We start from the raw sequence: 23,555 nt of genomic DNA, 5'->3' as shown, positions 1-23,555 counted from the left end.
ATGAACATCCAGTAGCGACTCATTTATCCTTCGGTAGTGGTTGTGGCTAGCTTGAATTAATTAGTGGTATTGGTGACACGCCTCTCTTGGGTAAAGCGTTATCTCACGGCCACAGACGCCCCCTCCATTGATTTTTAGACCGCCGTCATGTGCGGTTCACGTATAATTGAATCATGGGGAATTCCTCTGAGAGATGACCCAGCTGAGTGTCGTTTAGACTCGTCCCATGAGCATATTGTCCATGCTAGAGACACTTAATAGTGTAAAAATACTGTGTGTATCTAGAACACGGAAAATATGATGGTACAGACAGTATACATTATATGGTATAGCCTACATTGTGGAACACTATAATGTTCTTTCTTAAGCTGAAATAGAGAGAAACCCTTATTGTCAGAAGAGCTTTCTTCTCAGGAGGCAACCGTATGGCTGGCAGCAGGGCAATTATCACACTTCAGGACTGACCTGAGGCTAGCCACTGCAGGTGCCCACCGTCTCCAGTACGCCCCCGTGCCAACTGAAGATGGCACAAGCTCAGACCTCCAGCCAAAGTCGCCAGTCATACTAGGTGACCAATGATCATCAAGGGCACGGACAGAGGCCAGAAGAACATGGCGATGGCCAGGTGACGATGTGTTTTGTCATTCATAAGAAAGGATATCCAAATAACCCGATGAAATCATCTTATGTTCACTTTCTTCATCATTTGATTGTAACCTATAAGAAAAACTGTTAAATGCACAAACATGTACTTACTTGTCCTCCTATCTGAACAGAATAATTCAAAGTGTTGGTGCTGTTTATCAGTGGTGTCCCCAAGGCCATCTGGAAGTCATAAGGTGCCACTACACCCAGCAGAGATGCCAGTCACACTAAACCCACTGAGTGTCATTAGGACCAAATGAAGTTGCCAGTGGCCTCCCGAGTGACGCAGCGGTCTAAGGCACTGCAGTGCTTGAGGCGTCACTACAGTTCCGGGTTCGAACGTTAAGCGCAGCTAGCTAAGTCTCTGTTGTGATCGCGGAAACCTCTACTAATGATAGGGTTCTGGCGTACTCCTCCTTATACATGAAGGCATGCAAAGAATGTGCAATGGCCTGTCGTAATGTCAAATGGAGGGTATTTAAACCTAAGATTGAAGGCCTGACTCGTATACGTTATGCGGAGCACGCTGCCGTGTATTACATTACGTCTTTGGTGGGGCATTACTCCTGACATTTTTACTGTGTGCGAAAGCTTCAGGGTTCCCACGGGGGCCAGGGCCTACATTGGGAGAGAGAAAATGATGGACCTTTGCCTCAAACTTTATCGAACGCATATTTCGCAAAGTACACTTGGAGTGCGATACAGACCAAATAAGTCCTTGAAGTGTCTAAATAGCACGAAAGCTCATAAGGACCGAATATCACCTTTACAGAAAACATCGCTAAATCGTTGGGAGGTTGTAAAACCGTGCCCTCAAACTCCTCCGCAGCAGTGACCAGACTATACCTTCTCTATCTATACAACCCTCTAGTCAACAGTCAAGCGAGGCTCATTCGCGAAGTGTCTGCAGATCCCATGGATACCAAATCCTACATGGCAAGAAACCAAAGGAAGTTGTTAATAGACGGACTAAAAGTCATACGAGCTCACGAACAGGCGATAAAATGTCTCCGAGTAAGTTAGCGTTGATGGGGAGCGATTGTGAACTGTCTTATCCAATGCAATTATCTGCAAATGTTGCTTATTTTACGATATACAGTCCTCTCCTCTGGTTCTCTTTGTAGGATGGACACAAGACAAAAAATGAACCAGCATCCAAATTCTGAATCCAATTTCAACTTCAGTGTAGGAGTCAAGGGGAGAAACAGAGCACTGGGATTTGTTGAGCTGGAGTTGGCTGGTGTAGGCATACACTTACATACTGTAGTTTCCTTTGTGCGTTTGTTCATGTTTTTGGTCTATGGCAGCCTATGGCAGCCAACCCTCAGTTCCTGTTTACTCTGTATGTGAGAGGGGTTGATAAAAAGGCTAGAGCTGTTGAGAGAGAGGGCTTCCCCCACTGGGCATGCTGTGAGGCCCATATCCTGCAGTCCTCCAACCGATCATGTGCCTCCTAATCTTTAGGACATTTTAAAATGAGCTTTGTCCCCCACTGCTGCGGGACTCGGAAACCCGGCCAAAAAAGCTTTGCTTTACGCCAGACACACATGCTCACGTGCACGTATGCGCTCGCACGCGCAAATGTGTTTAAAATAAATGGTCCAAGAATTTCAGTAATAAAACATTAGATTCATTATTCATCCATGAGAGCGTCTCGCCCTCCCTCTCTCCCTCTCGGCTCTCTCTCTGGCAGATCCACACATACTGAAAGGCTGTAAAGGATGGGATCATATCCCTGTCAACATATGAGTTCCTTTAGGTCTTGGCTGAGAAAAACCCAAACCCAGATACAGCCCTGACCCAGTTGCAGTATGGGGTCAGTATGTGTTTCAGGCTTTCTTTAAAGTCCTACCTATCTATAATGTGATTTCCTCCCAACCCCACCTCGGCAGGGCTGTAGATCTGAGACCCAGGCAGCAGGCGAGTGAGAGAGATAAGAAAGCTTGAAGCTGCCTAGTGGCCTCTGGGAGTGAGACCTGTCAGACCAGTCAAAGCCAAGGTCAGGACCTATCTCAACCCCAACCGCCAGCCCGCTCCTCTCTGGCCGTAAGGCAGGCCGAGACCCGATGACATGGCAGAGTGGCCTAGGGACCCACTTTAGCCAACTGGAAATCTGCTCTGTGTGAGGCGTTCAAGGGGAGATGGAATGTGGAATTCCCGACTGGCTTATGGCACTCAAAGGTTATGACTGTAGAACGTAACACTTCTTTCTGAGGGAATATTTATGGCTAGTTGGGAATTAATGATATTACAAACTTTCCTGGGTGTCGACACGTTAGAGCTCATATGGCTGAGAAGACTACCTCTCGTGCACCTCATGACTATGACAGCCCTCTGCGCTGAAGCCTAGGCACTGACCCGGGGAGCGAACGCAACTCTTTATGTCTCAGGAAGAGTTAGGCATCAGACGGGCGGTTACACAGATATTGAAACTGCTCATTGTATCCGTCCTCAGCCCTGGCTTGAATCAATTAATGTTATCAGCGGCTTATCTGTAAAACAGCACTGATGATCTTTCCATCTTTCCCTCATTATTCAGGTCAAAATGACTTCATGCCACCATATCAATCCTGCCCATCAAACTCCCACCTCCCAAGACTGTGATAGATTAGATAAAAACAGCCTGATGAAGGCTATGTTATCAAGGGGTTGCTATGGTGATGACATGTGATTTGCTATGAGAAGCCACGGAGAGCTGAGTGATCTGGTTTTGTTGGCCTTTCGCGTCAGAAACCAATACGCCACCAGTATGAAGCCAAATGCTTTCTTCAGATTGCAGCAGTTGTTACGAGAGTAATAATAATAATAAATGACATTTTGTAGAGCTCTTTTCATTTACCGACGTAACTCACAAAGTTCTTCACACTGAGAGCAACCATTCAAATAAAAAAGCTTTAATAAAAGGGTTAAAAACATTAGAAGAGTAACATACAATTCCATACACTCTTAAAACATATCTAAAAACTGCAGAAAACATAGTGCTTTCAAACGCCAGTGTAAAAGATTGAACAGGCTGAACCAGGTAGACAAAGCCTCCAATGCTAAATTCATCCCTTGCATACCACATGCAAACGGGGACAGATTTGGGTATATGGATTACCTGATGACACAAAGGAAGCCTGTTCATCCTCTAGGGTGGGTTTCAGTTATCTGATGTCCTCTTACAGCACCTTGCCTGTCCTAGTCCCAGCGCGCGTGCGCGCACACACACACACACACACACACTCACACACACCACGCACACACACGCACACACACTCACACACACACTCACACCACACACCACACACCACACACCACACACCACACACACACACCACACACCACACACCACACACCACACACACACACACACACACACACACACACACACACACACACACACACACACACACACACACACACACACACACACACACAAACACACACACACACACACACACACTCACACTCACACTCACACTCACACTCACACTCACACACACAAACACACAGAACAGACGGACATCAACACCTCCCAGGTCGTCAGGAATCCGAATCTGTCAGATTATCTTTCCAAACATTAAGATATATTCAACACTTAAATAGCCCCTGTCTCCTCTCTCCTCCTTCCAACGCTCAGTTGGCTAGTCAAAGAGTGGGTCATTCATTCCTGTGCAGTATGTGGTGGAACAGTAGCCAAGCCTGTTCCCCAAGCAAATCATACTCAAGAAAATTTTAAAATGGAATAAATCCAACCTGACATGCCCACTCCATAACAACTCATAGTACAACCTGTGTAGAGATGAAGCATATGCAACTACTACTGTATGTCATTTGGGAACTAAACATAGAGCCTCTGTTTGACAGTATCTCAGAAAACGTGTGGAGGGTAGAGCGCCTAAAGAACGGGTCTATTAGAAATACAAATATTTATTTCTAATTTTTTTATATATGTTCAATTCATATTAAAACGTTATATAAAAGCAGGTGGTGAAATGTGAAAATACACACTGAATTCATAAGCCATATTGATGTTTAGGACCATGCCATTCATTTAAAAAGGGTCTATTTTTCTCAATTTTCACCTAACTGATGTGCCCAAAGTAAACTGCCTGTTGCTCAGGCCCTGAAGCCAGGATATGCATATAATTGGTACCATTGGAAAGAAAACACTATGAAGTCTGTAGATATTTAAAAAATAATGTAAGAGACTATAACACAATAGATATGGTAGGAGAAAATCCAAAGAAAAACCAACCGGAAAAAAACCCATGCCCATGCTTTTCCAATGGAACGTATAGGGAAATCATTAAATCTAGCTCCCAGTATGAAATTCCTATGGCTTCCACTGGGTGTCAGTAGTCTTTGTTCAAGGTTTCAGGCTTGTTTCTTCCAAAACGAGGAAGAATAATGAGTTTTATACTGGGACACAGACTTGGAAATTTGTGTATGCGTGAGTGATGAAGAGGACACACACCTGCTAATATCGTTTTCCTATTGAACATACTTCTTTCCGTATTAAATATTATAGTTTAATTACATTTTAGGGTATCTGACGATTTAATAGAAACCTATTTTGACTTGTTTTAACAAAGTTTAGCGGTAGCTTTTTGGATTCCTTTCTCTGCATGTTGAACGAGTGGATTACTCAAATCGATGGCGTCAACTAAACAGACTTTTTGGGATTTAAAGACGGATTTTATCTAACAAAACAACGTTACATGTTGTAGCTAGGACCCTTTGGATGACAAATCAGAGGAAGATTTTCAAAAAGTAAGTGAATATTTAATTGCCATTTGTGAATTTATGAAACCTGTGCAAGGTGGAAAAATATTTTGATGTGAGGCGCTGTCCTAAAAGAATTGCATGGCATGCTTTCGCTGTAAAGCCTACTGTAAATCGGACAGTGCAGTTAGATTAACAAGAATTTAGGCTTTTAACCTATATAAGACTTGTATGTACCTAAATGTTTAATTTCCATAATTTGTATGATTATTTATTTGAATTGCGGGCCCTCCAGTGTCACCGGAAGTTGTCCAGCTAGCGGGACGCCTAGCCTTATTAAAGGAGTTCGACAGATCTGTGGCCAGACTTTACAGGCTGAGGGATGCCAGTTGTTATGCCTGTCTGGAGACTAATATCCATCATGGTGTATTTAGAACAGGAGGGGTGGTGACGGAAATTAAATGGCAAGAGAGAGAGACAGAGACAGAGACAGAGACAGAGACAGAGAGAGAGAGAGAGAGAGAGAGAGAGAGAGAGAGAGAGAGAGAGAGAGAGAGAGAAAGAAAGAAAGAAAGAAAGAAACACACAGTGAGGATAAGCAGAGTTTGTGAGTACAGGTAAGTGAGAGGAGAGAGAGAGAACCAGATGTTGATCCACCGGAGGGAATCTCAGCTTCTGTTTGTGCAGGCTTTGACAGGCAGGCACCACACCTAGCCTAGCCATGCACAATTGGCTCTGCCAACATATTAACGAGAGCCGCAGCGATCAGGTGGCCTGGCTACCCCTTAGCTTCATGGGAAATGAGACACATTAGGCACATTCAGCAAGCGATATTCACTTACAGTCAGTGTTCGCTTTGCTCAAACAGCAGCCATTCACTTTATATTACCTCTCACCTTATTGAAGCTGCACATACTGTACATGCATATCATTGTGTATCGGCTAAATTCACACCTTGTCAATGAGGGGTTTGTCGTTCCGGCTCACTGTTTTGTCCAGTGAACGGTGCTGAAAGCGCTAGAAAGGTCTGAGCCGGCTAGGCTAGTGTTATCCCCGAGTGAGTCGGCTTAGTGAGATATTTTTGTTCCCACCCAAAAAAACTTAACAACAACAAGAAATCCTCCCCAGACACATGAAGTTGGTGACTTGTTTTATTACCGCCTCGCCTAGCCTGACACCAGTAAAACAGCGAAATCCAAGCCAGCGCTTATTATAGTCTTCGCTGCCGACGTTATGAGAGCAACGGATGGAGAGAAGCCAGACTTGAGGACACATTCACGGTATAACAAAGGAGCACAGTGAAATATAGCTTTGTCTCGTCAACGCAAATTCCCGACCCCCGAGAGTATGTTTTGTTAGATATATTTTTCTCCATACATATAAATATATATTTCTCCACCATTTGACCTGTCTTGCGTATTATCAATGTAATAAGCCCCACAGCTTCAGGTTTATTACAGTATATTTTCTCTGTTTAATCTGCTGGGTGATTTATTGATTAGGCTGGTTGTGTCTCAAATGACACCCTATTCCCCATATAGTGCACTACTTTTGAACAGGGTCCTGATCAAAAGTAGTGCAATCGGGTGCCATAGAGATCTGGTCAAAAGTAGTGCACTCTATAGGGAATAGGGTGCCATTTTGGAGGCACACGCTGTCTCTAGGTTGACCCATGTGTTAGGCAGATGTCGAGGCAGGCAGGCAAAACATTCCTCGAGAAAAGGTGGAGCTGGAAGGTTAGGATCTGCTTCTGCCTGATTTCCAAATCTCTTCTCCCACTGGAATGGTCCTGAATGCCAGGGAGATTCCCTGTTGCCGGGGAGCATGTAGCAGGAATGCTGAAGCCTGACAGAATGGTAATGTGACAACGGGAACGCTGTTTGTTTGCACCGTTGTCATTCCCCCTGCCGCCTCTCATCCTCATCACAAGCCATATTTCCATTTTAAGTGACAGTGATAGACAACAGATACGTTTTCTATTTTGGTGGCAGCAATATGTGTGTTTGTGTGTGTGTGTGTGTGTGGGCGCGCGTGTGCGTATGTGTGCGTATGCCTGCCTGTGTAGTGTGTATAAAGGTCTTTTGAAACAGGAATGAGAAATGTGAGCAATGATTGGTTGTCGTAACTTTTGACCTCCCTCGGGTCTTAAATTGCTTTAATGCAGATACGGTGCAGAGGGCGATTTCCTGTCATATATTACAGTAGGGAGGAAAAGGTGTATCTGAACATAGTGTTATGCCTACAGCATAAAGCCTTCAGCCTTCAACCTGCAATATCCAACATTCCACAGCTAAACCGAACATCAAATTGATACTGTATGTATCAGCGAACTTTGCACTCTAACCTAAAAGTGTTAACATACTATGTTAGTGTTAATCTTGTGATACAGATAGACACTGTATGAGGATGAAGTAAACCAACCTCCGTTATTATATGTGCAGCGTCCATGGAAGTCCATGGAAGTCCATGGAAGTCTGGACATTTGTTATATGTGTTCTTTGAAGCCATCCCATATATATGCAAAATGAGCCCATTAGTCGCTAAGTGATGACTGTCAGTCAACAAGAGCCTTCTCAAGAGGCAATTTCCTTTCTCTCTCTCTCGCTCTCTCTCTTCGACCACTTTAATGGGATTCATGTCATGTGTTTCTAGTAGATTTCTGGGCACACAGGCTACTCGGCATGTCTGCTAAGCACACAGTGGCACACAGGCTACTCGGTGTCTGCTGAGCACACAGTGACACACAGTCAAGTGATTTGGGGGGGATTAAGGGGAATAAAAGCCTAATATCTGAGCAGCACGAAATGCTGAAAAGCTATATGACGTACCGTTATCCCGCTAATTATCCTTTCTATAAAAGTGTGTTATTGTTATTGTAATGTTGGCCTATTTTCACTTTCTCTTTTCTGTGGAGAGGATTTAGAAATTGTATATAAAGTGTGAATGAGATTTTAGGTAAAATCGAAAGATGGATTATTGCCGATAATAGCATACAGTCCAAAGATGTATTCAAAATGAGTCAACTTTCATAAATAACTTAACCCTTTACACTCGTGAGAATTGGCCTATACGGATAGGGCTAAATGAAATGTTTCTTACAGAAGAAATATGGAAAGCATATGGACAACCATGGCAGCATATAAAAGGGAACATTTTCGAGTATCTGGGAAAATTATTAGACTAAAGGTGAGGACAAAACTGTTCACCTGACACAAGAAAATACTCTGGATACATTCAGTAACATGCTAAGGATATTCTTGGAAAACTTGGGGCAGTTGCAGCATAAGACAACAAAAAAATGACAAGTGTTTGAGTGCGAGGTCTAACTGGTGTTGCCAAGTGGCCACACACCTCTCCAAAGTGTGCACAGTTCCTAAGTCATTTCAATTCATTTTTATGACTCAAAAAAGAGTCTTCAACTATAAGGTGCTTTTTGTAGTTATTCCGTTTGGAACACGGCCCTGCATCCTGCCTTTACACAATACTGTTGTTTACGCAATCCCAAAATTGTCCATTATAAATCACAATCTGGGTCAGGTGGGCATAAATCGAAAGCTTGTTCTATTGCCAACATGACTAGCTAAATGATAAAATACGATCTTACAGTGGAAAGCTTTGAGAGAAGCAGATCGTCATTTTGATGCGCTTAGAATGGAGCCAGGAGTGCATCCAGATGCGTGCTCCGCGGCAAATCTGCTTCACAAAACAGAAAACATAGGCTCATTCTGTTCAGGACAACCCAGGATATGGCACCATGTCATCTTGTAACTGTACATCAAACATATTGATCATAAACATTGACACTGTATATTATATCAGTTTTACGATATGGAAATTGTGAAAAGCACATTGTGTTTGACTTGCTTGTATGACATCAAAGTGGTATTTGTTATAATCCTCAATGGCTCACCTTTCAAAATACATAGAGTCCTCATCAATTACAGTATTTACCCCACTCAGACAACCAAAAAGGTGCTAAAGTTGCCCAATCACCGGGAAGGATGGGGGCAACTTCTTGTCAGCCGTGAAGCAGAGACCCAGAGCTCTGACATCATGTATAGCATGTTACTGTACAGCCACTGCGTTCCAATTTAGGCATTTATCAGTGTCCAAAATCTGTCATTTTCAACTCATATACAGGTATGAGTGTAACGGGCTACAGGGTTAAGCACATTTTTACCATTCTTTTTAAGAGGCCTTCACTATTTACAGTCAGGTATGGAATTTGAAGATGTACTGTATGCTTATTACACCGTAAGCAATGAATCTCTTTTTATCATTATCTCAAGTGGGCCTCTATTTTTAGTCACCATCTTTGTTTCATTGCTTCCAGATGGAACAGACTCCGAAGGAATTCGACATAACTTCTGGTTCTCATTAAGACTCAGACTGGGGTGACATCATCCCACATGAAAACTCTCTCGTCTTGGGATTCGACCGATGCCTGGAAGCGTTAGCGCTAAGCCAAGGTGCTAACCCCTAAAGGCGATCCCAGCCCAAATAAGGAAGACAAGTCAATGGTTAGTCGGATATAAAACAAGCGTGTATCATTTGGCATAGTGATGTCACTATCTTCTCCGCTGTCACACAATGGATTTAAAACCGCGCATTTTGTTTATTTGTGTTATTTTCTCTTTTTCAACACGTCCTCATCTTTCGACCTCTGACCTCCGGGATTAGCGAGCGGTACTTCGGCTACTGTGGGAAAATGTCAAACGGCGAGAGTTGAACTTCCTCTCGGTTAGGCCAGCGATTTTCTCCTACGATAACAAACACAGTTCTGTCATTATTATTTGTTTACTTAGCTAACCCTCTTTATCTAGGGGTGCCCCCACCCTTGGGAAAAACTTCACCATAGGGCCATTCTTTAGACCGATGAGGGGGATTCAAGTTAAGTCAGCTCACTCTCCGAGGTATACAATGGTGCGCCCTCTACACTGAAAGCATTACCTTACAAGAGCTATTCATTCACTCACCATCACATAATGCAGAGAGAACAAGAGCATTCTGCATTGTCCCCTTACAGGTCACATGTCCAATGACCAGCAATTTCTTTGCAATGACTTTTGCTATTCATTGAATAGAACTGACTAGAGGGCATCCATCGCAGCTCAAACTTTGAACATGAATAGTTATGTACTTTTACCAATGGTTTCGAATATTGATAACCAAAGGAAAGAACCAACTGAAAATGGATTATATTTGCCCATTGTAAACACATAATACTGTACTGTGCAGACCTGACGAACGCACATAAATGCATCCAACATTATTGCTAGCATGAATACTTCATAGATCGTTTTTAAAGATTTTACACATAGAGATGCTTGATGGAACAATGAAAACACATCCTGGAAGAACACAACTGCCTTTTAACACTGATACAGTTCATGCATGTACTCCTCCACCCTCTGCATCGGCAATACACCCACTCTGACTTCACAAAACTAAAATGCGAGAGCTTTCACTGTCAAAGCCATTTCATAGTAGATTTACCCTGAACGTTCACCTGTCAAAGCCATTTCAGAGTAGATTTACCCTGAGCGTTCACCTGTCAAAGCCATTTCATAGTAGATTTACCCTGAGCGTTCACCTGTCAAAGCCATTTCAGAGTAGATTTACCCTGAGCGTTCACACATACAGGCTCATTTAGAAGAAATGTATCCTGAGACTTGAAGAGAACGCTTCCCAAGCTCCTCTTATTCTGTCTGGAGCCACAAGAGGGGAGCAATGGAGAACTAGGTCAATAATAATGCACTAATTCAGCTAGCTCAACTCAGCGAAGAGTCTCCCTGTTGCTGAGTCTGCCTTCCAAATGGCACACGTATCCCCATATAGTGGATTACATTTGACCAGGGCTCATAGGGTTCTAGTCAAAAGTAATGCACTATACAGGGAATAGGGTGTCATTCGGGACACAGCCTGTCTCCCACTAACTGTTCTGCCTCAGGAGGAGACTAATTCATCTGACTCAACTCAGCCAAGAGTCACCCTGACTCACTGTAATACTCACTAATACTGCTTTACCTCAAAGGTCTGGGGAGGGACGGACTACATACAGGTTCAAATTGAATAGGCAGAAAGGTCCTCCCTGTATGTAGGCTATAAAGTGTATGGTTTTTAAATACACTGCAGACATGATGATTAGAATCAAAGCTAATTGACTGCCACAACTACATGGATTACTACAATGAGTTATCTGATGGTGGTGGTGAGTGGTGACCCAAGGAGAAATAATGTGCTACAGTAGTAGCCTACCTACACAGTTCTCCTACAACCAACAAACCACCAAACCCTCAGTATGCTGACCAGCTGCTGGGACCAGATGGGGGTTGAAGCACAGCTTGATAGCCCACTGACCCCTATCTATCTATCTGTCCTAAACAATGACCCCTAGGCCCTGGTGACCACTGCTGCTGCAGCCGCCAGCCGCACACACAATGGCCAGTCATTGACCGGTTGACACTGTGGACAATTGGCCCTGGGGTCAAAAGGGGATCCGAGGAGAAGCTGCGCTCATTCACCTGAAGGGCTGGACCCTTTTTGGTGGTGGTGTCGCCTCGTAAAACGTCCCCCATTATATTTATGTCCACCATCATGAGGAGGTTGAGGGAATCATTGAGTGCCACTAGCCCATCACCATAAACATGAGTTATGGACACATGAATAGTAGATAGATAATATTGCCTCTTTAGAAAGTGACTAAGACTCAATAGGCTGAATGAATGGTGGTGGCCCAACCAATGAATTGCCATATCAAGACAAATGCTCCTAACCTGAGGTAGCGGTGAGTGACTGTTCGTCCACTCTCTGTATGGTCAGATCATTCGAATAAAGGACCTACATGGTTTATGTGGGAATTGGTTTGCATACAACGTCATTGATCAATGTCAGCAATATGTTTAGTACTGTGAATACAGCCTCCCTAGGGCTTATACCGCTCTTCCATCATAACATATTATGATGAGCCCTATGTCATAAAACAAATTATGATAGCTTTCTCTGATGGTCAACTTCATAATGACACTGTATATTGTTATGCTATTTTGGAATAGCTATATGAACATGACAGGGTTTTAAATGTGTTGTTTATAACCATGAGAATAGAACACGGGCAAGTGTCTCCTGCTACGTGATTGGTTCCCACTTGAAGAATTAAAAAACACTCCCACCTGGGAAAAGCACTCGACGACTTCCCAAACCACAGAAGGAGAAAAAAATATATATATATTATAGAGGAAACAAGAGTTACGGAAGAAACGACACCCTGTGCTATGGGAGAGAAAACTGTCGTTCCCTATGACACTGTCTTACGAACTCTTGAGAAAATGACTCAATGAACAGGTCATCGCATCCTCACCGGTAAAACTCTGATGTGAAAACACCAGCGGGCAACCCAAGGGTGGCCACGCTTTGCTTCACCCAGAATTCAATGGCAGAAAACAAGGCTTGCCTCAGCCGCAACTGCTTCTGACAGACCACGTTAGCTATGTCAAAAAGAAATACCTTAATGTAATAGGATGCAGTTCAGTACGACGCAGTACGCACTTTGAGGCAAGACAGATCCCTGGGTTGTTATCCGTGAAAATACTTTATTTCGAAATGAAATACGGGCTAAATAGAAATCCAACTGCTGGAGGTTTGGGAGAGATATCCAGCTGAATTACCTTGTTGGAAGAAAAACATCTAGGGCTATTTGTTGGATAAAATGTCAGGTTGAATCATACCCATTTCAGAAGATATACAGCACTGCTTTGGTTTTCTGTTTTGAAATTGTAAATGCTACTGCAAACAACCTTGTCAGCATAATCCCCCCCCCCTCCACACACACACACACACACACACACACACACACACACACACACACACACACACACACACACACACACACACACACACACACACACACACACACACACACACACACACACACACACAGCCAGGACCAGTTGTGTGAAGTAGACATAGTCAGGAGGACACACACTGAGGAGTACCAGTGGTAAAAAAAAAAAAAAAAAAAAAGGGAGAAAAAAAATTGAACTGGGAGGCTAATCTAACATCAAGTGGTGGGGGAAATGGCCCCGGAGAGGATCATTATAGCAGCTAATAGGAGTGATACATGAGTTTAGAGACATTCACAATGGCCTGTGGGACGCCCCCCCCTTGGTCCCTGGCCCCCAGGACTGAGAGCGTGGAGGCAGGTGATCTTTTGTGTGTGTGTGTGTGTGTGTGTGAGAGAGAGAGAAAGAGAGCGAGAGAGAGGCTGAGCCCCAGGCTGTGAGCTCACCCCCAGAAGCAGCGTTGCATTGTGTTGTCCTGTAGCGAGAGCCTCATTATAGGCTGAAGCTACATTCTCAGATGTGGTCATAAATGTAAAAACATACATGAGCAGGGAACCAGCTGGATCACCTGTCACTAATGTCAACACAACTGATACTGTGTGCCTCTCTAATCTATGCTGTTTGGTTAATCATCATGGGTTTGAATACATTACTTTGTTATGTATGAGTGAAGCTTATCAAAGGCCTATACAGTGCATACTTTATCCTTACTTGGACTGTGATAGCACGGATTAAAGATCATTAGAGGTGGAATAGAGTGTAAAACCTCAGATATGAATACTCAATATCCAGCCTGCAATGCTATTGGTTCTCGACCATCTATAACAGTACATATTTAGAATGAAATACAGTATAAATTGTATTAACAGTAGCTTGTTTATACTAGAGAGATGAAACAAGAACTCACACAGTGGCGCTTACTTATTACATGAGTGATGTCAACCTTACACATGCAGTAGCCATCAAATGACCTAAAAGAAACACCTCAGTATCTGTAACCACAGAACCAGCAGTTTCCAGTTTCCACTCCAACCTTTTGCTTTTCCACCACTGCATGAATAATTTGACCTTAATTTTTTTTGTGGGGATAAAAAATGTTGTGGGGGGGGGGGTGCAAAAGCAAACGCTCAAAGACTCTGCTCGTGTTGAAAGTTAATAAGGCAGGCAGCATCAAACGAGGGCAGAGTTAATTAATCATCTCCGCTTCCTTTTCATGGCTCTCCCCTCATGGCTGTCCTGGGGGCGAGGCAGGCTGCTCCAGGTTGCAGCTGGAGCCGGGGTTGATATTAGCATATGGATATGTGAAGCAGACGGCTCGTTTCCCGCATGCAACTTGCAGCCACGGAGACAGGAAACGAGCAAAAAAGACTGAAAGTGTTTTTTTTCAATGACCAAAAAAAAAGGAAAAAAAGAATGTGGGATGAAGAAAATATGTGATGAAGAGGAAGATACGTTGATAACCTTCTCACTATTCGCTCACTGTGACTGACGTCTGATTTTTTTTTTTAAATGACCCCCCCCCCAAAAAAAAGAGCATGTGTGGAATCCAGGAAACACATGAAGATGTAGATAACCTTCTCGCTCTTGGGTCACTGTGAAATGAAATGAATGAAGATCAATTCCACTTTGTCTTGGAGGGCCAACTAGATTGTGAGAGTATATTTCAAAGGGCAGCCAATCATAGAACCCACTCTTAACATACTGTAGGGATCAGTGAAAATGTCAGCAGCGGATAGACGGCCAGGACAGCTATCCACAAGTACCTATGAGCTGAATCTACATCACAATCTACCACACTGTCAACCAACTGAATTCTGCTAGGGAATTTCCTTTTAATGCACTTTTCTCTCTACGCCTAATATGACCTTAAACTTAAGCATCAGAATAGCATGCTATTCACCCGCTATTTGTTTTGGGGTGAAGATCAAGGAAATTAAGATGTGGTACTTTCCTAACCCTAAAAAATATAGAAGATCAGAGTATTGTTTTTATCTACCAATTGGTGCTGAAAAGGAGACAAATTTGCATGTGTTCACATGGCTTTCTTTCATTGATCCCTAATACTCTGAACCGTTTCATCCATAGATTTGAATGAGTCTGTCGTAAAACAATCTAATTCAAATGTACACCAAATTGAACGTTTTCAGCGGTTGAATGAAATGTATTCAGCGAGGGCAAGGGAATCACGCCTGCAAAGTCCCTTACGCACCTGCATACGGTAAGTCTGAACACCAACTACTGAGAAGTGCGTAGGAATGGCGTGAGTAGGAAAGGCTTAAATTGCATAAGTCTGAATCTGGCCCCTACCGCATAAGCCAACATCAAATCCAGAACCCAACATAATACGACGACACAATAATAAAAGCATCCCTCACCTAATTCAAAACCTGTAACCAGTTGACAGCATTAGTTATTATCTTTGAGCCAAGAGACATACAGTATTTCCATCAACACAGAATTCATTTCCTCCACAAAAGACACAACAATGGCACAACACACACACACCACACACACACACACACACACACACACACACACACACACACACACACACACACACACACACACACACACACACACACACACACACACACACACACACACACACACACACACACACACACACACACACACACACACACACACACACACACACACACACACACACACACACACACACACACACCATGTGAAATAGGATGGAAACGTTCAACCATGCATCAAAACTCTCTCCAGCACCTCATAGTGTGTTTCCCTCCTTTACGGGTGATTCATCATAACACAGCTTCTGGTAATGTAGTTAGACAAAGGGTATATGGAGTGATTTGTCTGGTTAATAGGTTCCTAGTCACAGTAGAGCACCAGGACCCTTGGCTCCATATAAGCACACTTTAGGGTAAATAATTCAGTTGGAGTGTCTGGAAGCTTTGCCCCGAACACAAAGTTGCAGAGGAGAAGAGGAGAGGAGGAGAATGAGAGGAATCCTCCCCAGAAGAGTGGAGGATTCTCTCTCTCTGTTTTTCCTCTGTCTCTCTGTCTCTCTCCATTTCTTTGTCTCTCTCCCTCTCTGTCTCTCATTCTACTGCGCTCTCTTTCTTGCTCTCCCTCCCTCTCTCCGATTATAACTCTAAGAGCTGTATATGTTTTCCACAGAAACACAAATCTAGTCTCTATCCCTGTCTGCTGTCCATCCGGGGGAGATCCCAAAGTCTTCTCACTAGAGTCGAAAACCCGCTGTCACATATGAATCCCATTCCCCCCATCCTATTCCTGGTAGAGACATTTTTAGATTTGGCCACTGCCACACATCGGAAAATCCACTTACACATAGACAGATAGCGCACAAGAAAGCCATAGAACACAAAAGGAAGCCATAGTAATAAATTGCGATATGTGGCACCATGTCGTCCCACAGTGAATCAGTTCCATACAGGAGGTGCATATGGCAGGCACATACCTCAAAATTAAGGTGAATGCACCAATTTGTAAGTCGCTCTGGATAAGAGCGTCTGCTAAATGACTTAAATGTAAATGTAAATGTAATCCAAATTGTCTGGAGACACTAGACAGATAGAGCATGCTTGATCCCCACGGCAATTAGTGGTTGTTGGCAGTTAGCAGCAGTTGGCAGGTCAACGACCTGCATGCTACAACACAGCAACACTAACAGTCACATTATTGAGGGTGACTGAAGGATGGGACTAAAAACAAACAAAAAGATAACTCATGTAAAATATGCTGTGTCCGTAAAATCTATGTAGTATGTGCAGTATAAGCAGGAAGTAGAAGCCTAAGTGTTGTTGTCCATTAGTTTACACCAACTAGGGGAGGGGTGGTAGGGTTACGGGAAAATAGTAAAGAAAATTGCATACAAAAAATATGTATATATTTAAAATTATATATATATATTCACAAAAAAATATATAGGGTATTGGAAAGCTGATCTACCCCCTATATTTATATATTTGTTTTATTCACAATATTCTCAAGAGGCCATTCGTCTTTTTTGTGAACCACATATAAGTTCCCCCCTCCATGTGCTGTAACATCTGCCCAGTGCAGTCTCCTGTCTCCCAGTCTGCTGCAGCCATGACGGTCCGGAGGCCAGGTCTAGCATGATTAACACCCAGCCGGTCCCACTTACACTATAGACATCACGCTGACTGACAGCTGAATCCCACAGCCAGAGAGGACGGATGGTGAACTCACCACCAGCAGTTGAAGCAGAGGGATGTTGCATATCCTCCCGCATATGGACACGACGGCATGGTCCCTGAGCTGACTCATACTGTTCCTTCGGCGTACCCTGTACTGTTTCTCTCTCTCCGGTCCCTTTCTCTCTCGCCGTCTCCTTAACGTGCCTCCCTTCCAAACGCTTGCCACGCCTGTGGCGAATGTGTGCCGGAATCTGAAAAGATGATGCAGGATTCAGGAAGCTCTTTATTCCCTCTGTTCTTCCGTCGCGGCACACAGCTCTTCCTCTCCTCATCCCCCTCCTCCTCCTAGGCACAGCAGCACATACACTCTTCTGCTGCTTGTCAATATTTAACTAGTTTGTCAAATTGGATTAAATCACCTGTTCAGGATCCCCTGTTTTCTGCCGTCGCCCTGGGAGCGCAGCAGTGTGTGTGTGTGCACGGGTGTGTGTGTGAGTGAGTGAGTGAGTGAGTGAGTGAGTGAGTGAGTGAGTGAGTGAGTGAGTGAGTGAATGAGTGAATGAGTGAGTGAGTGAAGGAGTGAAGGAGTGAGTGAGTGAGTGAGTGAGTGAGTGAGTGAGTGAGTGAGTGAGTGAGTGAGTGAGTGTGCTCGCTTACTTGCGCGTGTGTGTGTGTGTCTTGTCCGGGCTGGTCACAAGAAAGGGCGGTCGATTTCAGACGTTTGAGAAGGTCCCGAGGACATCGCTATATGCCTTGTCAGGGTGTGTGGGAGCAAGGACATCCAACATGTCAACAGACTAGCGCTCCTGGAACCCCCAAACCCTCTCCTCCACTCTCCGCCTATCTCTCAGCTCTCTGCCGCTCCATCTGTCTACTGAGCCGTGGCTTCTCCTGTGTGTTTACAGCGGCATGAGGTTGAAAATGAGCATTGCGAGGAGAGTTGACTGGCAGAGCAAGAAAGCCACGGCTAATGTAAGAGCTCACTGACATTCGTCTCCGGAATATTCTCCTAGTCAGTCAGAACCAAGGTTAAGCAGTGCAAATGGAAAGGTACTGTCACGCCCTGACCATAGAGAGCTTTTTATTCTCTATGTTGGTTAGGTCGGGGTGTGATTAAGGGTGGGTTATCTAGGTGAATTATATTTCTATGTTGGTCTGGTATGGTTCCCAATCAGAGGCAGCTGTTTATCGTTGTCTCTGATTGGGGATCATATTTAGGTAGCCATTTCCCCATTGTGCTTTGTGGGATCTTGTCTAGGTAGAGTTGCCTGTGAACACTATTTTGAGCTTGACGTTTCGTTTGTTCGCTTTATTATTTTTTCCCTTTTGAGTTTTCTATTCCAAATAAAAGGATGGAAACATACCACGCTGCATCTTGGTCTACTCCTTATGACGAACGTGACAGAAGATCCCACCACCAAAGGACCAAGCAGCATGGCCAGGAGGAGCAGACATCCTGGGCCCGGGAGAGAAAGGAGGATCAACGGCGACTCCACGATGGAAGCCCGAGAGGCAACCCCCCAAAAAATGTTTGGCACACGGGTTGGTCGGCGAAGCCGAGGGGCGAGTCTGAGAGCGAAGAGGAATATTGGGATAGACTGAGCGAGGAGTATTGTGAGATAGTTGAGGGGAGTGATGAGGTAGAGTGGATGGTTTGGTGTCTGGAGCAAGACAGTCGCCGTGAGGAGCGTGGGACCAGTCAGGAGATATGCAATGTGTCTCCGGTGCGCATCCACAGCCTGGTGCGTTCTGTGCCAGCTCCTCGCACTTGCCGTGTGAAAGTGAGCAGCCAGTCAGGACGGGTTGTGCCGGCTCAGCGCTACTGGTCTCCAGTGCGCCTCCTCGGTCCAGGATATCCTGCGCCGGCTCTACGCACTGTGTCGCCGGTGTGCCTTCACAGCCCAGTGCATCCTGTGCCAGCGCCCTGCACTTGCCGGGCTAAAGTGAGCATCCAGCCAGGACGGGTTGTGCCAGCTCTACGCTCCAGACCTCCAGTGCGCCTCCACGGCCCAGTGTATCCTGCGCCGGCCATACATACTGTGTCTCCAGTGCGCCTTCACAGCCCAGTACGTCCTGTGCCTCCTCCCCGCACTCGCCCTGAGGTGCGTGTCACCAGCCCGGTGCCACCTATCTTGTGCCGGCCATACGTACTTCGTCTCCAGTGCGCCTTCACAGCCCAGTACGTCCTGTGCCTCCTCCCCGCACTCGCCCTGAGGTGCGTGTCACTAGCCCGGTGCCACCTATACCGGTCCCACGCATCAGGCCTCCAGTGTGCCTCCACAGTCCAGTACGTCCTGCTGTGCCTCCTCCCCGCACTCGCCCTGAGGTGCGTGTCATCAGCCCGGTGCCACCTGTACTGGTCCCATGCATCAGGCCTCCAATGCACCTCCACAGTCCAGTACGTCCTGTGCCTCCTCCCCGCACTCGCCCTGAGGTGCGTGTCATCAGCCCGGTACCACCAGTGCCGGCCCCACGCACCAAGCTTCCGGTGACAGTTCCCAGTCCAGAGCTTCTGGCGACAGTTCCCAGTCCAGAGCTTCCGGCGACAGTTCCCAGTCCAAAGCTTCCGGGGACCGTTCCCAGTCCAGAGCTTCCGGCTACAGGTCCCAGTCCAGAGCTTCCGGCAACGTTTCACAGTCCGGAACCTCCAACAACGGTCCACAGTCCGGAACCACCTACGATGGTCCACGGTCCGGAACTTCCTGAGACGGTCCACGGTCCGGAACCTCCTGAGATGGTCCACGGTCCGGGAACCTCCTGAGACGGTCCACGGTCCGGAACCCCTGAGACGGTCCGCGGTCCGGAACCTCCTGAGACGGTCCGCAATCCGGAGCCTCCAGCGATGGTCTGCGGTCCGGAGCCTCCAGTGACGGTCTGCGGTCCAGAGCCTCCAGCAGAGGTTCTCAGTCCGGAGCCTCCTGCGAAGGTTCCCAGTCTGGAGCCTCCGGCGACGATCTACGGTCCGAAGTCCCCGGCGATGATCTACGGTCCGGAGCCCCCGGCGACGATCTACGGTCCGGTTCCTCCGGCAACGAACCACGGTCCGGAGTCCCCGGCAACAATCTACGGTCCGATTCCTCCGGTGACAAATCACGGTCCGGAGTCCCCGGCGACGGTCTGCGGTCCAGAGCCTCCAGCGGGGGTTCTCAGTCCGGAGCCTCCTGCAAAGGTTCCCAGTCCGGAGCCTCCGGCGACGATCTACGGTCCGGAGTCCCCGGCGACGATCTACGGTCCGGAGTCCCCGGCGACAACCTAAGGTCCGGAGTCCCCGGCGACAACCTAAGGTCCGGATTCCCCGACGACAATCTACGGTCCGGTTCCTCCGGCGACAAACCACGGTCCGGAGTCCCCGGCGACGATCTACGGTCCGGAGTCTCCGGCGACAATCTACGGTCCGGTTCCTCTGGCGACGATCCACGGTCCGGTTCCTCCGGGCGACGATCTACGGTCCGGTTCCTCCGGCGACGAGCCACGGTCCGGTTCCTCTGATGACGTGTCCACGAGCGGAGTGGGTACTTCGCCCCGCACCGGAGCCGCCCCCGATGGTAGATGCCCACCCAAACCCTCCCCTATTGAGTCAGGTTTTGGGGGGGGGGGTACTGTCAAGCCCTGACCATAGAGAGCTTATTATTCTCTATGTTGGTTAGGTCGGGGTGTGATTAAGGGTGGGTTATCTGGGTGAATTATATTTCTATGTTGGCCTTGTATGGTTCCCAATCAGAGGCAGCAGTTTATCGTTGACTCTGATTGGGGATCATATTTAGGTAGCCATTTCCCCATTATGCTTTGTGGGATCTTGTCTAGGTAGAGTTGCCTGCGAGCACTATTTTGAAACGCTTTACGTTTCGTTTGTTCGCTTTATTGTTTTTTTCCCTTTTGAGTTTTCTATTCCAAATAAAAGGATGGAAACATACCACGCTGCATCTTGGTCTACTCCTTATGACGAACGTGACAGGTACAAATAAAGACCGACTGACACTCACAGAGAGCGCACAGAGAAGAAGTCTCAGTCGAGCAATGACAATTCCGGTGGCCACAGACATTTACCGTAGCATGTTCTATGAATATGTGCATGTGGCGCTTTATGAATACCTCATAAGGCATGATAAATGCACTTATAATTAGCGCCTGGATAATACCAGTATGGCAATCTTTTTTCCATAGCAAAAATGAAAACACGAAGCAGCCCAAACTCGTTGGTCCTTTAACAACCTGCTGTACGTAAAATATTGTGTACTATAGCTTGGAAAATAAATACATGTGACTCTGGATGACAACATAGTGTTGTTTGTTTACAACAAAGGGTCTGTTTTCCTAAAGATGTTAAATCCACTTTGTGTTTTGTTTCCTTCCCACAATACTAACGAATATCGCAATACTGGTATCGTTGCATCCCAACTTACAATGCATTATGGTGAGGTCATTCAAGGGTCACCACAGTAGAATATATTCTTTAAAGTGTAGATAATGTCATTAGATTTAGATTCAGAAGATAGCATAATTTGACATGTTCACATACTACATTGATTTCCTTCGGGTTGCAAAATACAGGTAATTTCACCGATATTTCAGAAATCCCAGTTGGAGGATTCCTGTATTCAGGGAGTGAATGTGCAGGAGATCTTAGAATCCCCCCCCCCCCCCCCCCCCGCAACTGAGATTTCTGGAAAACTTGAGAAATTTGAATTTTTCATCCCTATTTCAAAACAGACAAAAGCAAACCAAGATGTTCAGTAACACTGACCTATTTGTCACAGATTTTCTTCCAGAAGAGTCAAAAGGAAGAGAGTTGAGTCCCACCTCCAGGTCCCAGTCCTCTAGGTATTATAGTGAGTGGAAGATAACATTACAGCTCACACAAAAGATTACAAATATGTCACATCAGGTGCCTGGGCGAGCCACTTGGAGAAGAGTGAAGTTACCCCTAGATACTGATCTTGAGTCAGTTTTGCATTTCCCTCACAAATGGTTAAGGTTAGGAAAACTGATCCTACTAGATCTGTACTTGGGGGAAACTTCACCCCGGAGCCAAGCCTCTTAGAGGCATTTATGACAGACTGTCCCTGCTGTTGTTGAGCAGGTTAGGGTGCGCTCTGTTGTAATTGTAAATCAAAGGGGCCTGTCGTATCCGTAAATGGCCCAATCTAGGTGACTAATCGTTTTCTCATCAGGTGTTGATGACGCATGCTGAATCACACATAGTCTACATTTCGTTGGATTGCATCACAGCTTTAGTCACCTTTTAATTAAGGAATCAATTGCATAAACTACTTGAACTTTAACAGTTCAGTTTCTAACAATAAGCTTCAAGTCAATTATTTGAAAGTAATATTGGTAGTACCTAAACAGGATGAGACACCTGTACATTGAATTTACTCCTATTGCTCAATAACCAATATATAACTTTTTGGGAAAAATTCCTATACTGTTCAATGACCAACCTAACTTTTTGTATTTTCTTTATAAGGGGTCGCCAGGTGCATGGGAGTTCTATTCACCCTCTCTGTAACACCTGGAAACGTCTCACACTACAGGCCAAACCAGTAAGGTATGTCGAACAGACATATGACACTGTTTCCCCACTCACACCCTTATAGCTTTCACAATACTCTGTACTCAAACAATGGCCCCTCAAATTCTTCTCCGATGTCTACCACATCAGTTAAACCTAAATCATTCTAACAATATAATATAAAGAGTGTCTGTCAAACTAAACGAAACGAAGACTAGTTTCTTCAGTGTTTTCAAGTGGCTTTTACATTTATTTACTCAGTAGTCGGGCTAATGTCGGAAAATGTAAATATTTCCTGGACTGAGGGGAAATTATTTAGGGAATGTAGATCCTTCCAGAACTTGCGCTATGCACCAAGCCAGGGTGTATTTAAACAGGAGTCTTCTCGTAAAATATGAAACCCCCTCTAGGGATTTGTAGAAAAGGAATTACCTCACTGTGTGCTTCAGAAATGTATCAATTTTTAAACGTAGATTTAGAAAGATCATTGCATGCTCAGCGGGGCAACTTCCTGCATGCAGAAATCAACAACAACAAGATTAATATCTGCCAATTTGAGCCGTGCCTTGAGGCATACACATATACATATTGGATGGAGGCCAATAGTGGAAGTCTTGACAGATTTGTGTTGTTGTCAATTTCTGTGAGCAGGAAGTTGCCCTGCTGTGCATGATGATGTCATATCCCTGACTT

At 45.3% G+C, this 23,555-nt stretch overlaps 1 protein-coding gene across 4 annotated transcripts in view; it reads right to left on the bottom strand.

Moving 5' to 3' along the window:
• LOC129859633 (nck-associated protein 5-like) overlaps positions 1–23,555 on the bottom strand; it is a 157,551-nt gene that overhangs the window by 117,552 nt on the left and 16,444 nt on the right. The window contains exon 1 of one of the 4 annotated variants that reach the window (XM_055929671.1): positions 17,403–17,820. The exons of 2 other annotated variants lie outside the window; for them this stretch is intronic. In XM_055929671.1, coding sequence (XP_055785646.1) covers positions 17,403–17,480 — 78 coding nt within the window. In that variant the 5' untranslated portion in view covers positions 17,481–17,820. Of the gene's footprint in view, positions 1–17,402; positions 17,821–23,555 lie in introns of those variants that run through there. One more of the 4 variants, XM_055929665.1, reaches the window with a different exon arrangement.

Source organism: Salvelinus fontinalis, chromosome 7, assembly GCF_029448725.1.
Source record: "Salvelinus fontinalis isolate EN_2023a chromosome 7, ASM2944872v1, whole genome shotgun sequence".
NCBI classification, from domain to species: Eukaryota; Metazoa; Chordata; class Actinopteri; order Salmoniformes; family Salmonidae; genus Salvelinus; species Salvelinus fontinalis.
The sequence above is the reverse complement of the archived record's forward strand: the minus strand, read 5'-3'. Positions and strand labels throughout refer to the sequence as shown.